The sequence below is a fragment of the Somniosus microcephalus genome, chromosome 11, assembly GCF_052327205.1.
Source record: "Somniosus microcephalus isolate GS21.2 chromosome 11, FLI_Smic_1.0, whole genome shotgun sequence".
NCBI classification, from domain to species: Eukaryota; Metazoa; Chordata; class Chondrichthyes; order Squaliformes; family Somniosidae; genus Somniosus; species Somniosus microcephalus.
The window spans coordinates 124,636,101-124,652,471 of NC_140997.1; the positions used below are offsets into that span (position 1 = coordinate 124,636,101).

Below are 16,371 nucleotides of genomic sequence, written 5' to 3' on the forward strand. Positions count from 1 at the left end.
TTATTGACCAAAGTAAGCTTGCACAGAAAAACCTTTGATAAAAGGGCATACAAAATGGCCGCCAGGCCCCGTGATCAGTTTATGAACCATTTTATTTCTGTTACTGCAAGCCAGACAGGCTTGTGGATTGAAGACAGTGAGCCCACGAAAGCCAATCTCTGGGAACCGAAACTCAGAGCAACAGCATACATATTCAATGGATTATAAGTACAGGATGGGGCCCATCAAGATATGGGCGGACAATGTAAAAACACTTATACCCATTTATCGTACAAAGGAAAAACCATTTAGCAGCCATCAAGGAAAATGTCCGGACCGATCAATATGCGAACCGAGCCACGGTGACAATGCAAAAGACATTGAAAGACATTATCGGCCAGGAAGGCCAGTTTAAGTTATCACCGGCTCCGTTACAAGACAAAGCGCCCCTGCAGAGATTTCTGCCCGCCAAAATTAATACAAAGACAGGACTATGATTTGGCGGGAGATAAGACTGTCCCAAAAGAGTATAACTATGGATTGAAAGTCCAGCTAAATAACTTCGGACTCCGGGTTACTTGAACAACTTCTTCTTCACTGCCACGGCTTTCTTGTTGGGCGACTTCAGGCTTCCATTTTCTTCAAGAACTTTCTTCTACGAGGAACGAACGAAGGGCGGACGGTGCCCGGATCGGCGCCTCTTCCACTTCGGCAGATCGATGAAAACGTTTTCGTCTTTTTAAAGACGGACGGTTTCGGTAAAAGGACAACGTGGTCGGTGTTCAGCCAAACAAGGCTCGGCCACGACGAGAAGACGACGAGGGTGGCCCGGGTACTGGGGTCGGGAGATCATCGACGACCCAGGCCGACGGAGAAGAAACCCTCTGGAGAACCGGCGATCGATGCCACAAGATTCTCCCAAGTGCATAGCCTGCATCTGGGTCTGCTCCATGAACCCAAATTGACTTGGTGGATCTCAACCTTAACGAGCGCTCATCGAGGCTGGGTCTACCCCACCGCCTCGAGGGAGGAGAGAATATCGACTGCGCCAGAAGTTTCCAAATCCACGTGACGACGGAAAGCGGTGCCAAAAAGGCTGCGAACCCCCCTTTCTCGCGATTTCGAGAGTGGTGAGCATGATCCCAAGTTCCCCAGGTCGAAACTTAGTTTAGGTATAGGGGAGGGAGTTAAGGGAAATCGTAATGTGTTTCCCCTTTTTCGATGTGCCGTGTGTTCCCCATTTCCATAGAGTCAAGTTCATAAATTTGTGCATGATTGTAGTAACTTTAATCTGTGCCTATGATATGTATTTTGTAATGCTTCAAACTGTTTAAAAATAAAAGCATCCATTTCGTGCTATTCAACCTGGTCTATTGAGTTCTTTCTCTGCACTACTGTTCTCTGCACCTAAGTCCAAGGTCTAGAACCGTAGGGGGGAGTGGGTCGAACCACTCAAGGGTAATTATTGCACGAAGCCTGGCAGGAGACCAGAAAGAGCAAGAGAAACCCCCTACAGACGCTTTCAAATTCAGTTTGAGGAAAGTCAAAGAAACCAACAGCAATGACATCACAGAATAATCATCCAAACCTCTGTATTCCAAAGCTCTGATTGGCTCTGGGTATCACACACCGCCCCCTCTCCTTTGTTAATTGGTGCCTGGATTGATGGAAGATCCTGACTGGCTCACAGGGATTGTCAATCATCATTGATCATGCCAGACCCTGTTGAAATGCAGGAGCTTGTGAGGGTAGAGGTTAGGTTGTTACTACAGTGGAGTTTGAGCTCAGTGCTTTGCAACAGGAAGAGTTAAGATGGCCTCCCAAGTGCGTCAGAACTATCACAAGGACTGTGAGGATGCTGTCAACAAGCAGATCAACATGGAGCTCTATTCCTCCTATGTTTATCTCTCCATGGTGAGTTTTGTATTTTTGGGGTCCTATTTCAAAATTAAGGCTGTTATTTTATTCTAAGCAGGTAGAATTTCTCTAGGTCAATGAATGGGCTTTCGAGGGTCTCTCTATAGCCCTCCCCAGTCTTAATCCAGTGAATGCTCTTAAGACAGTGATCTTGCAGAAGGACTCTTTCCTGCTCTGTAATAGCTCTGTCCTATTCTGATGTGTTTATATTTGAAACTAACTCCAGGGTTTCATCAAGTTTGTAATGGAGGGTTCATCTTGAAGATTCACTAAAACTAGTCAACTTCCAACTTGGATGGCAACAATTAGATTGAATTGGGTGACTAGTTAGTGAAACATTGGCTGGTTCTGGCCAGTTTTTATCCCCCTCTAATTGAGTGAATCCTGTTAGTCTTTCTCACCTGAGGATGGTGTTAAACTATTTAATTTTAAAGATTTGGCTCTTTTCCTTCTCTGCTTTTAGACTTTCATCTGGGAACAAAAGAAGATACCACAGATATTTTGACCAAGTGTAGTTGAGAGCTTTATTCCAAAAAGCATTAAAGCTCGCTAATATTTTCTAGTAACATAACCTCCTATTCTGTTGAGCTACTTCAATGAGGAGCTTCCAACATATTCAAAAAGGATTTGGAAAGTATTGGTGTTGCTACCATTTGAGTTGGCCATGGATCAGATCTAGATTTCAATTGTCTCTTTTCCATTTTTCTCTCTACCTGCAGTCGTATTACTTTGACCGGGATGATGTTGCCCTGCGTCACTTTGCCGAGTTCTTCAAGGAGCAGTCACATGAGGAACGTGAGCATGCTGAGAAACTGCTGAAATTCCAGAATATGCGTGGGGGGCGTGTTGTCCTGGAGGATGTCAAGGTTAGATTCAGCAAACTTTGAAGAATTGCCATGGTTTTGTGAAAAGTAGGCTAGTTACCTCATACTAGATTATCTGAGTCATGGAAGTTGTTCCAAGAGGAGGCTCAATGATTGTTGTATGCATGGATTTTCAGAAGGCAGGAGATTGCTGGCAGAAATTGGAAGTGCATTAGAAGCAACCTTGTGACCCCAATAAAACTGGGTGGAGTAGGAGGCAGTTGGTATAAAATAGACCACTGGATGGTGACTAGTGCATATGATCTAAATGTGCAAATAGTGATCTGCTGAGCTAGGGTCTATAGTGAGCTCCAGGGCAAAATTAGAGACTGGCTAGGGGGTTGACTGGAAGGAAGTGGTTGATGTTCACATCAGATGTAAGAGTGTAGGGATTTGGGGTGTGTCCCAGTACAGATGTCATTTAGAAGCTAGCTTGCAGAGACAAAAGGCTGATTGAAAGGTGGGCTTCATGTTCTGGCATAGAATAGAAAGCAAGGAAGTGTTACTGCAATTACTGCTAGATAGACCTCATTTGGAATATTGTGCTCCATTTTAGGTGATCTCACTTTAGAGCCTATAGTGCTGTGATTTCAAGTCAAATAACTCATTCCAAAGAGAATTCTTGATGAACTGTCTGGTTAAAATCCTGGCTTAGAATATCAAGAATGACATTGAGTTGTGATCTGACTAACTCCTGAAATGTTCAAGTCTGTTAACTAATTTCTTCCAATGTTACTCTATACCCCACCCCTACAAACTCTCAGAAACCAGAGCAGGATGAGTGGAGCAATGGCCTAGTGGTGATGCAGAGAGCTCTGCAGCTGGAGAAGGATGTCAACCAGAGTCTGTTGGATCTACACCAACTCTCCACTGGGAACACTGACCCTCATGTAAGTTCCTAATGTCTCATTTAAAGAAAGATTTGCATATCTACAGTGCCTTCCTTGTCGTCGGTGTCCAAAAACACTACAGCCAATTCAGTACTTCTTGAAGTGTCATTATTGTAATGTTTGCAACATGGCAGTCAATCTGCACACCAAGATCCTGCTGCAGAAATGAGAGACTATCTGGTGATTTCTGTTTTATTAAGTTGGTTAGTGATAAATATTGGCCAGGACACTGACATTCCAGTTTGTTTTCTTTGAAATAGTACCATGTGGGCAGACAAGACCTTGTGTACTGTTTTATCCAAAAGACAATACCTCTGACATTGCAGCTCTCCCTCAGTACTGCAGTGAAGTGTTGGTTTTCACTCCATTCTCTGAAATGGGACAACCCAGGGCCTTCTGACTGGCAGTGGTACCAGTAAGCCATGGCTGACACTTGCCATGTTTTGGGTGAGTTGAAGGCTATCTGGGGAGCTTAATCTGATCACTGATCTTTAGCAATATCTCCATGCCCAATAGGTTTCTGATGATCTTTCACAAAAGACTTCAACATCAGGATCTCCCTGAGATGAGGCCAGTGCATAAAGCAGATTGAAATTGGGACAGCAAAGGAGAAGTTGTAACTGAAGGGGGTTCTGCTTTCCAATTTTAAATTGGTAAATGCATTACTCCTGGAGTAAATCTAATCTGACGTCCAATCCACCTATTTCTCTGCAGCACTTGTACCAGTTACCCCATCCAGTAGAAGATAAAGGACCATCTCCATGGGCGGTGAAGCTCAGAAGGCCTTTGATGATGTCTCCTCTGAGCTAATTGTGCTTTGTTTTTCACTTTCAGTTGTGTGACTTCCTGGAGACCCACTACTTGGATGAGCAAGTGAAGATGATCAAGAAGCTTGGAGATCACATCACCAACTTGAAGAGACTGGGAGCCCCTGAGAATGGCATGGGAGAGTACCTGTTTGACAAGCACAGCCTGAGTTGAATGGGATTCTTGAACCATTAGTTCTATACAGGTTGCAAATGAAGTGTGACCAACTTCTGGGGGTGAATACTTTGGTTGTCATTATTTCCCAGTTTTCTCATCTAACTGTCACAGTACATGGAAATAAAGGTTATTCATCATTGAACTGGTTTGTCTTTGTTTAATTAAATAGCTGATCTGGTTAAGATCCCACTGCACAATACACAGCTGTGTAATATGATCCAAGTTAAAAATACAGAAGTCACTCCCAGGATGGCTGTGCCCACATCTTCAAATCATCACTGGAGAGGATTCTAATGGTTTTCTGAGCTCTCGGTAACAGTTCCTGCTGAAAAGGGTTTTTTATAACATCTGCCAGCAAACAGTCATTAAGCTGTGGTGGTTTAAAACAAAGAAATGGGGAAGGGTGAAGGGGGTTGAATTAGTGCTGACAGTAGTGACTCTTCAGTCAGGAGAAGGGAGAGTACATGCCTGGTGTCTTGCTTCAGACTTTTACCTGTAAAGGTGGGGGAATGATCTGCTATTGAGCTGTCTTTACATTTGACTGATGGCACAAGTCACGCACTAGATTGCCAAAGCTGTGTGACATGTGTACACAGTACAGCGTTGGCCATCTTAGAAACTTCCATTTGGGCAGGATCATTTCTGTTTATCATTCTCTTTCTTTCCCAGGTTACTTTCTTTTACTAGCCCCACCGACGGCAATACTTGATGTCTGGGATTAAGTAAAGCACTAGTCTGAATCGAGCAGTAGTGTGTCCTACGGGGAGTTTGTTGGTGTTGGGTAAAGTGAAGCTAAATCAGTAATCATGTAGGAGTCACTGGAAATAGAGTGCGAGACTTTCATAGCAGCAAAGAAAAACACGTGTTAGCTTTATTAACTCTCCGCATGGACTGAGGGACTCGGCCTCGTCGCAGGGCTACGACATCGACACACAATCGACGACTCTTAAAGGGACCCTGCTCCGATAACCCAACCAAGTTCCGTACATAACGTGGAGCGATAACATTGCCTATACGTAGTGAATTGTGTTACTGTCCCTATGTGGTCTCTGCCACAATCATATCAATCCTATTCAAGCCAATGATTTTTCTACCAAAAACTTACTTACTTTCTATTGCAGCAGCATTGTTGTAGGTGTAACATTTGCATACTGAATTATCATTGGCCCGCAGGCATCGAAGCAATACCTATTGTATTCAAGTGATCACATGTTGCGTTGTCATTGGCCTGCAGGCATCTGTAAGGGCTGCTATTGTTTAGAAGACCCAGGGGTCCGAACTCCATCTTGTCCACTCGGTGCTGTATTGATTGAGAAAGCTTACAGACTTGATGCTTCATTAAAAGAGTTTAAATTGTAATAATCCGTTGTCCTGCAATTTATTATTTTTGTACAAAGTGTGCAAAGCAAGACAGTAGGGATCCACTAGCTAATTCTGATCAAATAGTAGCTAGATTATTTTCGCTAATTCATTCGGAATATCGCTAATGGCCACAACTGTTCCAAAAGACTGCCCTTAACCCACAAAGTGTGCGGGGATTTCTGAGTGTTCCTGAAGAATCCACGGCCTGGAAAGTCAGTCGCGCCACTTCTGGGGCGGTAAAGTCGGGCGCGCGCTAAAGTTAGCGCCCGCCGGAAAGTGTAGGCCACTTCGCCGAAATTCAGTAGATTTGGCCAAGGAGTTTGGGCGAGGGCTGAAACTGGCGTTGCACTCCTATCTTTAGGCGCTAAGCCGGCGGTGCGGACTGATAACGCCGAGGCCGGGCGCAGCGCAGGTGCGGTCATGTTTTGATTGACAGCAGACACCCTGACGCCGGCCAGCTCTTAAAGGGGGAAGGGTCGACTTTGTCTGCTGCCACGCCCTGGATAGTGGAGCCCTGCAGCTAGGCCTGAACACTGCTGGTGGACCCAAATAGCGCCTGAAGCCATGCAGAAGGCCCGTGAACGAGTGCAGCGCTTCTCAGAGCATGCTTTGAGGGTGCTGCTTAAGGCTTTTGAAAAGAGAAGAGAAATCTTGTGCCCGGACAGTGGCAAGAAGGCTCCCAGGAGGCAGTACAGGAGAGCCTGGAGGGAAATCGCCCACAGGGTGTCATCCACCAGCGATGTCCCCAGGAGTGCGGACCAATGCCGCAAGAAGTACAACGACCTCACTCGGATGGTCAGGGTGAGTACCCTTTCCAGTGTCCTCCTCATCCTTGCATGTGCACCTCACATTATGGGCAAAGGGACCTCAAAGGCCTAATGGCCATCCCTCCTCCCGCAGCTATGGCACTGGCATGATCATCAATAGCACTTTCTGCACTTTACACACTGGCCAAGCTATTCGACCATGGGAGGCAGTGCACACAACAACAGGGCACCACACTGGCCATGCTATTCGACCATGGGAGGCAGAGCACACAACAACAGGGCACCACACTGGCCATGCTATTCGACCATGGGAGGCAGTGCACACAACAACAAGGCAACACACTGTACTTAGAGGCCGTCCTTTCTCTTGCAGGCCAAGCTGGCCAAGAATATGAAGAGCCGGAATGTCACCGGGGGAGGCCGTGGCCAGTTCCAGGAGCTCAGTGACCTGGAGGAGCGCGTGGCTCGACTCATGCGTGGCCAGGTGGTTGGCCCCGTTGCTATTGGAGATGCCGACCCTGTGCTGGGCCCCAGTGGTAAGGACATGACCGTTTGGACCTCTCTTGTTCCCCTTGCGCTTCAGATCTACATCCTTTGCCACTGTCCGACCAATGCGCATAATGCCACCACTCATGCCTCCCTCGCTGACGCCCTGTCCTCACTCTAAAGCTACTCTTGTGCCTTCCTGCTTTCAGCTGGTGAGGAGGAGGTCCATGAAGCTGAGAGTGCCAGTCCCACGGAAGAGGAGGACGACGAGGACAAAGAGGAAGGCGGCACATCGGGGGAACACTCATCCGCACCAGGGGATGGCAATGGAGGGGACACGTCTTGCCTGGAGGAGAGCCAGGGGGAAGTGTTGCAGGGGGGTGCAGCTCCTGGGCCCAGTGGCGTCCAGGCAGGCGGGAAGGGTCGGGTGGCACGGCTGCCTTCTCCCCAGAGGGGGGAAGTGTTGCAGGGGGGTGCAGCTCCTGGGCCCAGTGGCGTCCAGGCACGCGGGAAGGGTCGGGCAGCACGGCTGCCTTCTCCCCAGAGGGGGGAAGTGTTGCAGGGGGGTGTAGCTCCTGGGCCCAGTGGCGTCCAGGCACGCGGGAAGGGTCGGGCAGCTCGGCGGCCTTCTCCCCAGATGGAGAGTCCGCCCTCCAGTCCGGAGACGGTCCTCGCCCAGGAGGTGCGCCTCCTTGATGAAATGTCCGCGGCCTCCGAGCGGTGCCACAACGAGTTCATGGGGGTTGTGGGACAGTTGCCTCAGGCCATTGAGTCCCTGGCTCATAGTGTGGCCGCTTTCGGGGACTCACAGGCCAGGGGTGTCGACCAACTCGCGGCAGCACAGGCCAGGGGTGTCGACCAACTCGCGGCAGCACAGGACGCGAGTCGCGAGTTCATGAGTGGTGCCGTGCAGACACTGGCTGATCTGATGCGGGCACAGAACAGGGCAGTTCGGGCACTCACTTCTGCCACACTCGCTGTGTCACGGAAGCATCGACAGGGCAGCCGCCACCCTGCTGCAGCACAGCGGTCTGGCCTCCACCAGATTGCTGCGCTTGCTGCAGTGCCAGCCCGGCCGAGTGCCAGTGTCTCTGGCGACCAGCGAGCGCCTGGCATCAGCCAGCTTGCCCCCATTGCTGCAGCCGCCACTGCCACTCCCCCAGCCAAGGTGCGACGAGCTGCTGCAGAGACTGATGCTGCCCAGCCACAGCTGCAGCAGTCAGCTCTCGGACCCTCCAGGGCCGGACCTCGTCTAGGCCGACCCCCAAGGGCATCTGCCGTTACGCATTGTGGCCCTCAGGAGCCTTCCCCCAGCCTTCCAACACCCACAGGGCCCAGGTTGAGGCGGAGCAACAGGTCGGGCAGGGGCCGAAGAAGCCTGCACAAGGACTCGCCCTCTCGGCACACCAAGTAGAGGGTGTCGGCAACTGTTTTTTTTATATGGGGGTGTTTGTGTTCTGGAGGGGGGGGGCTTATTTTGGAAAGGCCGAAGATGAAGGCCAATTGGATTGACAAGTTTTGTTATTCCTCCCCAGGTTGTGGGAGTGAGATATGTTTTTCACTGTTTTTTGGGGGTCTTGTCTGTTTTTCTGTTTCATGTGGGAAGGGCCCTGAGTTTGTTAAATAAAGCTTTTTATTTATTCAGCTTGTCCAGGTGTCATGTTTCAAGTGGTTGTTGCGTTAACCGGCTGAGGGCTTGCGGAGCGGCTGCATTCAGGTGCGTTCATTGCCACAAGCCATTCCCTGACAGGGGGCCTAGAAGTGTCATTCAATAAGCCGCCGGCAGACGGCCCTTGTGGCTCCCTTCTGGGCTGGTACTCCTCCTCCTCCTCCTCATGGTCCTCCTACTCGTCCTCCTGAGGTGGTGGCCCAACATGAGGTGGCAGTGCCTGAGTCCTGCGGTTAGCCAGGTTGTGCAGCATGCAGCAAACGACGACGAACTGGGAGACGCTATCCGGCGAATACTGTAGAGATCCGCCGGATCGATCCAGGCAGCGGAACCGTTGCTTCAGGACGCCAATCGTTTGCTCTATGATGTACCTTGTGGCTTGATGGCTTTCGTTGTATGCCTCCTCCGCAGGGGTCCTGGGCGCGCGGAGCGGGGTCATGAGCCATGTGCACAAAGGGTAGCCCTTGTCCCCAATAAGCCATCCCCTTGGTGGAGGCTGTGCCTCGAACATGTCAGCCACAGTAGTCTGGCGCAGGATAAATGCATCGTGGCTGCTTCCTGGAAAGCGGGCATTGACAGCTAGGATGCGCTGCCTGTGGTCACACACCAGCTGTACATTGAGGGAATGGTAGCCCTTCTGGTTGCGGTAATCCTCGGCATTGTCGATAGGTGCCCGCATAGCCACATGCGTGCAGTCAATGGCGCCCTGCACCATGGGGAAGTCGGCGATCCTGGCAAATCCGACTGCACGCTGCTCCTGCCTCTCTAGGGTCATGGGGAAGGAGATGAATTGGTGTCTCCTTGCGAAAAGGGCATCGGTGACCTGCCGGATGCAGCGATGCACGGCGAACTGGGAGATGTTCGCTATGTCCCAGCAGCGGCTTGGAAGGAGCCGCTTGCATAAAAGTTCAGAGCCACCGTGACCTTCACTTCCACCGACAGAGACGTCCTGCACATCAGCTGTGGACGCAGATCTCTGTGAAGCAGCTGGCAGATCTCTGCAACCACCTATCTTCTGAAGCGCAGCCTCTTAACACAATGCGCGGCAGTCATGGTGAGATAGGACACCTGCTGCCGGTATTCCGAGTGGGTAAGGCCTACGTTGCCGACACCTGATGGCCCCTCTGTGTCGAGGCATGGCTGGCCCTCTCACACAGCGTCTGCGAGCCCTTCGCACATAATGCTGGAACTGACGGTTGGAACCCCATGCAGCCCCCATAATAAACTTGCAAACAGTGAAATCACAAAGAGTCAAATTTCCAAGCTCTGGCCAGAAGCCAAAAATACCTCTCCTATGTTGTCCCAAATCAGTAAGGTCTGTTCCTTGGTCTCTGTCCAGAAATCCAAAGCACTAAAGTCATTGCAGCAAAATGGCTGGCCTTTATAGTTCAGTGTAAGTGCCCTTTAATTAGTGCTCCCCGAGGCCCGCAGGGCCTCTGCTACGTTCCACTTCACAGTTCTTAACAGTGCCACGCCCACATTGGGCGGGCGCCACTGAATTTCCAGTTTGGGGCGCACAAAGAGGGTTGCACGACGAAATGACGTCATAAGCTGCGCGCGCAGCTGAGCGGGCTCAAACACTTTGCGCCGGCGCTAAATGTCAACTGAAGTTGGGCTTTGGCGCAGACCGGCCTGCGCCCGGGCGCTAAGTGCCTAGCGCTGGAAATCTACCCCTCTTATGGCGTTAATGGCTGACGAACGCAACTGAATTTCTAGGCCCACAAATTAAACATCAATTAAAGCTGTTCAAAAATAGTTCATGTAAAGGGAATGAATGAACTCCATTTGAAAATACCAAGCCACAAGGGCCCTTTAAATATTCTCTCCAGCACTGAGCGAGTATACATGGATAGACTGATTCATAATCAAATGTTGGCTGGACTGTTTCTAGGAGTTAAACTGGAAAATACATTCGTTTTCCACACCACAAGGGAAATGAAAGCTCTTTGGACATTTGTAATGGCTCAGCCGATTGATGCGTCACGTGTCTTGCACACCCATGATTGTTCTGACACTCTGGGGAGACCACCTTCACTTTTACTGCTGGTGGGAGCCAAGTTCAAACACCACTGTAGTTACAACTGAACCTCTCTCCAATGATGTACCTAAACGAGATTAGATGCCATGGTATAGGAACAGGGCAGCCACATGGGATTAGGACCACTGCTTGTGTAGAGAATAAACAACATGAGCTGGATAGGAACAGGAGGTGGCCATTGAGCCCCTCAAACATGTTCCTCCATTCATTGAAATCATGGCTGATCTGTGACCTCACTCCATATACCCGCCTTTGCCCCATATCCCTTAATACCTTTGGTTAACAAAAATCTATTCATCTCAGATTTAAAATTAACACTTGACCGAGCATCAACTGCTGTTTGCGGAAGAGAGTTGGGCCAAACGTCCTATTTCTGCGTTGTATGGTTTATGTAATTCACTCTTCTCTGTTCTGGAGGTTTTTGTAATGATCAGTAACCTGTCATTCTGGAATGGTACTCTAGGTGGTGCTGTCTGTATATAAGAGTGGGCAACCCACGATGCACTAGGCTACCCACAAGGCAGCAGTCAAGATGGAGGCCTGTACAGATACTGTACCTAGTCCACATGTGCTCAATAAAGTGTCTAGCAAAAGCTAGCTGTTCTTAATAAAAACGACTAGTTATTAATGAACATAACATGGTACCAGGATTGGTAAGATCTGCTGAATATTGTGCAACGCGACATGGAGAATTTGAAGCCACCAGAGCATTTGAAACTCACAGGAAATGTCGACTACAATTGGCAGACTTTTAAACAACAATTCGAACTCTACATTGCTGCCATCAGGTAAGGTACGAAGCCAGGCACAAGGAAAATAGCGTTGCTGCTCACGGTTGCAGGCCCACAGGCGATAGAGGTATTTAATACATTTGTATTTAATCCAGAGGAGAACAGAGAAAAATTAGACAATGCGCTAAAGAAGTTTAATACACATTGTTCTCCCAAAAAGAATGAAACCTACGAGAGGTACATCTTCCGTTCTCGGACACAGCAGCAAAATGAGACTTTTGATAGCTTTTTGACTGATCTGAAACTGAAAGCACAGACATGTAATTTCTCTGAGCTGAAAGCATCCATGATTCGTGACCAGATTGTGTTTGGTATTCATGATAAAAATGTCAGGGAACGTCTGTTGAGAGAAACCGAACTGACATTGGAAATTGCTGTGAAAATATGCCAAGCTAGCGAGCTAGCTCAAAAGCATGCCAAGACTTTCAGTGAAATCAATGATGATGCGATTGCAGTAAGTGCTGCTGTCGGTGCTGTGTCCTACAAGGGGAAGAAACATGGGCAGAACAGAAGTGAAAAGCAATCGGAGGAAGGAATTTTTAATTGTAAACGCTGTGGTTACAAACACCAGTTAAAACAATGTGCAGCGTTTGGGAAAATGTGCACAAAATGTCATGGAAAGAATCACTTTGCCAAACAATGCTTTTCAAAAGTAAAAACAAAGAAAGGGCAACAAGTCCGAGTTAATGTGATTGAGGACACTGATTTAAGTGAGACATTTTTTGTAGGAATGGTGTCATGTGACAATATAGAAAAGGATACAGAAAATAGGAATAAACAATGCTGAACATAACGTCAATGCAGTAAAAGAGGACAAATGGATGATCCCACTGCAGGTAAATGGAGCATTAGTTACATTGAAACTAGACACTGGGGCAAAAGCAAACTTCATCAGTATGAGTGACATTAACAATATGAAAGAAAAGCCCAAAATACAGAAAAAGTCAGTACTACTGAAGGACTATAATGGACAGAAAATAGATAGCTTAGGTGTATGCAGACTTAAAGTGACAGTCAAAGACAAAGTGCATCATCTCATGTTTTCTGTTGTGGCTGAAGGACTTGATTCACTACTGGGTGACAAAGCTTGTGAAGACTTAGAACTGGTCAAGAGAATCTACCGTATAAACTGTGCCATAAGCAGACCAGATGACTCGGTGGATTCTGTAGTGAATAATTTCCAGGATGTGTTTAAAGGATTTGGAGTTCTACCATTCACTTACAAGATCCAGCTAAAGGAGGATGCTCAGCCAGTGGTACATGCTGCACGAAGAGTTCCAGCACCCCTGCATGACCGGCTCAAGAATGAACTGGACAGAATGACCACACTAGGAGTCATCAGGAAAGTCGAAGAGCCAACAGACTGGGTTAACTCCATGGTATGTGTCAAGAAAAAGAACAATGATCTAAGAATATGCATGGATCCAAAGGACTTAAATGCAAACATAAAACGTGAACACTACCAGATTCCCAAGCGAGAAGAAATCACCAGTGAAATGTCAGGTGCCAGATACTTTACAAAGCTCGATGCCTCACAAGGATTTTGGCAACTAAAACTGGATGAAGAGAGCACCAAATACTGTACCTTCAACGCACCATTTGGCAGGTATTGTTTCCTCAGAATGCCTTTCGGGATAATATCTGCATCTGAAATCTTTCATAGAGCGATGGAATACATAATTGAAGGTCTGGAAGGAGTTCGGGTCTATGTTGATGACATCATCATCTGGGGCTCCACACTGAAAGAACACAATGAGAGACTGACTAAAGTACGACAGAGCATATGCCGGAATGGACTGAAGCTCAACAAAGCCAAGTGTCAGTTTGGCGTCCAGGAAGTCACTTTCCTAGGAGATAATCTATCTGGTAAAGGAATAGAGCCAGATATGGAAAAAGTAAACGCCGTACTCAAAATGCACTGACCCACTGACAAAAAAGGAGTACTACGCATCATGGGGATGATAAACTTCATTGGAAAGTTCATTCCTAACTTGTCAGCCAAGACAGCCTGTCTGCGAGACCTGCTACGTAAAACAAATGAGTTCGCATGGACAGAAAGACATGAACAAGAGTGGATCAACCTCAGAACAGTGCTGACAACCACACCTGTACTCACCGTCTTTGACCCAACAAAAAGAATCAAAGTGTCAACAGATGCATCAAAAGATAGCCTAGGTGCGGTCTTGCTACAAGCAGAGGGTGAAGATTGGAAGCCTGTTGCCTATGCCTCCAGGCCTATGACTGATACTGAGTGTCGATACGCCCAGATTGAAAAGGAATGTCTAGGCTTGGTAGTTGGACTAGAAAAGTTTCATGGCTACATATATGGACTTCCCACCTTCACAGTTGAGACAGACCACAGCCCACTGGTTGCCGTCATGAAAAAGAACCTGAATGAGATGTCTCCAAGGATTCAACCACTCATGATGAAGCTGCAAAGATATGACTTTGAACTGATCTGCACACCAGGCAAATACATAGTGTTAGCAGATGCACTATCCCGAGCACCCACAATGAGTCATGTGAGCTCTACTGAAGAAGACGTGGATGTTCATGTGAGTATGGTCACTGCTGCGCTGCCCGTGTCAGACACAAAATCAAAGCAAATAGCAGAAGAAACAGTAAAAGATACAGTATTACAAACAGTAATAGAGAACATTCATCATGGTTGGCCAAAAGGTTCCTGTCCAAAATATTTTCACATACGGTCAGAATTGAGTGTCGCAAGTGGACTATTACTAAAACAGAACAGAATAGTCATTCCACAGGCTCTATGTCAAGACGTGCTCAAAAGGATTCATGAGGGACACCTCGGAATTGAAAAATGCAAAAGGAGAGCAAGACTGTTTATTGGCCTGGTATAAATAAGGACATTGAGAACATGATAGGCAAATGTGAGACATGTCAGAAACACCAAAACAAACAAGCAAAGGAACCAATGATAGTAGCTGACATACCAACAGCACCATGGCAAAAGGTTGGTATGGACCTTTTTCATTTAAATGGTAAAGACTATCTAATAGTGATTGACTACTATTCTAACTATCCTGAGATGGCGCTGCTCTCAAGCACCACAGCAAGCAGTGTCATAATGCATTTGAAACCCATCTTCGCCAGACATGGAATTCCCAGGATTGCCGTTAGCGACAATGGTCCGTGCTTCAACTGTAAGGAGTGGCAACAGTTTGCAGCACATTATGACTTTCAACACATCACATCCAGTCCTTTGTACGCTCAGTCGAATGGTAAGGCAGAGAAAGGTGTTCAAGTTCTCGAGCAGCTAATGAAGAAAGCGACAGAAAGCAAGTCTGATCCTTATCTCGCCCTGCTGAGCTACCGAGCCTTGCCTTTAGACTCTGGTTCTTCACCTGCTGAACTCCCAATGGGTCGCAAGTTGCGTACCACGCTACCCTGCTGTGCAAAAGAAAAGCAGAGTAAGGAACTGAGACAGAGACTTCAACTGTTAAAGCTGAAACAGAAATCATACTATGACAAGTCATCCAAAACTCTGAAACCATTGACAAGGGATGATGTTGTCAGGATTGAGGATCCAGATGCATGGAACAGGAAAGCTACAGTTCTTGAGGAAGTAGGACCAAGGTCATACACTGTTAGAACTGAGGAAGGACATATTCTCAGGAGGAACCGCCGTTCCCTCCTAAAAACACAAGAGGCTATCGAAGAGCAAATCGATGACAATGCCGCAACTGAATCTTGTCACTCACCACCAGAACAATCTAACACAAATACACATACAGGCTCTCATGAAAAAACATCAGACTTACCTGTGCTGAGAAGATCCACACGTGAAGTGAAAAAGCCTGATAGACTTAATCTTTGAGTACAAAGAAAACGACATTGAAAATGTATTGACTGTTGAAGATGTTTATGTTGTTATTGATTGATATTGATTGATACTGATTTTGTTTAACCTCAAAGGGGGATGTAATGATCAGTAACCTGTCATTCTGGAATGATACACTAGGTGGTGCTGTATGTATATAAGAGTGGGCTACCCACAATGCACTAGGCCACCCACAAGGCAGCAGTCAAGATGGAGGCCTCTACAGATACTGTACCTAGTCCACATGTGCTCAATAAAGTGTCTAGCAAAAGCTAGCTGTTCTTAATACAAACGACTAGTTATTAATGAACATAACATTTTTGTGGTCCTATTAAATGCCTGGTAGTTGGACCAGAGTTACAACAGGATAGGAACACAAACCGAAATACTGCAGATACTGAGGCATACCAAAGCAACAGCAGAGGAGAGAGGTAAAAAGTAATCAGAGTGTGACGTCACCAGGGAGCAGGTAAGTGATTGGTTGGTGAGTATTTCTTTTCAATACAAGCTTGACTTCTGTGGTGTTAAATTTCTAGGGTCTCTGGTGTAGTGTGGACAGTTGGTAAATAAAGCGCCCTAGAGTATACCTGTAACTGGGGTATTGAATAATTTATTAGATTAATTAAAGGAATAAGTCATGGCAGGAGAGTTCAGACCCATGTTCTGCCCCTCTTGCTCCATGTGGGAAATCAGGGACGCTGCCAGTGTCCCTGACGACCATGTGTGCGGGAAATGCATCCAGCTGCAGCTACTTGTAGACTGCATTGCGGCGCTCGAGCTG

General features: G+C 47.3%; 1 protein-coding gene across 1 annotated transcript; it reads left to right on the forward strand.

Annotated features, from left to right (window-relative positions):
• Positions 1 to 1,751: 1,751 nt before the first annotated feature.
• LOC147110866 (ferritin heavy chain, oocyte isoform-like) lies at positions 1,752 to 4,775 on the forward strand. Its single transcript, XM_086002284.1, has 4 exons — positions 1,752 to 1,893; positions 2,616 to 2,762; positions 3,524 to 3,649; positions 4,484 to 4,775. Exons 1-4 carry the CDS (start codon positions 1,792 to 1,794, stop codon positions 4,628 to 4,630), a joined length of 522 nt encoding a protein of 173 aa, XP_085858410.1. The 5' UTR covers positions 1,752 to 1,791; the 3' UTR covers positions 4,631 to 4,775.
• The last annotated feature ends 11,596 nt before the right edge of the window (positions 4,776 to 16,371 follow it).

What these genes read in the sequence shown, in the direction of transcription:
- LOC147110866 (XM_086002284.1), top strand. Translation starts at nt 1,792, where the DNA reads ATGGCCTCCCAAGTGCGTCAGAACTATCACAAGGACTGTGAGGATGCT. An exon ending in TTGTCCTGGAGGATGTCAAG is followed by an intron (nt 2,763 to 3,523) that starts GTTAGATTCAGC and finishes ACAAACTCTCAG; the next exon opens with AAACCAGAGCAGGATGAGTG. An exon ending in CTGGGAACACTGACCCTCAT is followed by an intron (nt 3,650 to 4,483) that starts GTAAGTTCCTAA and finishes TTTCACTTTCAG; the next exon opens with TTGTGTGACTTCCTGGAGAC.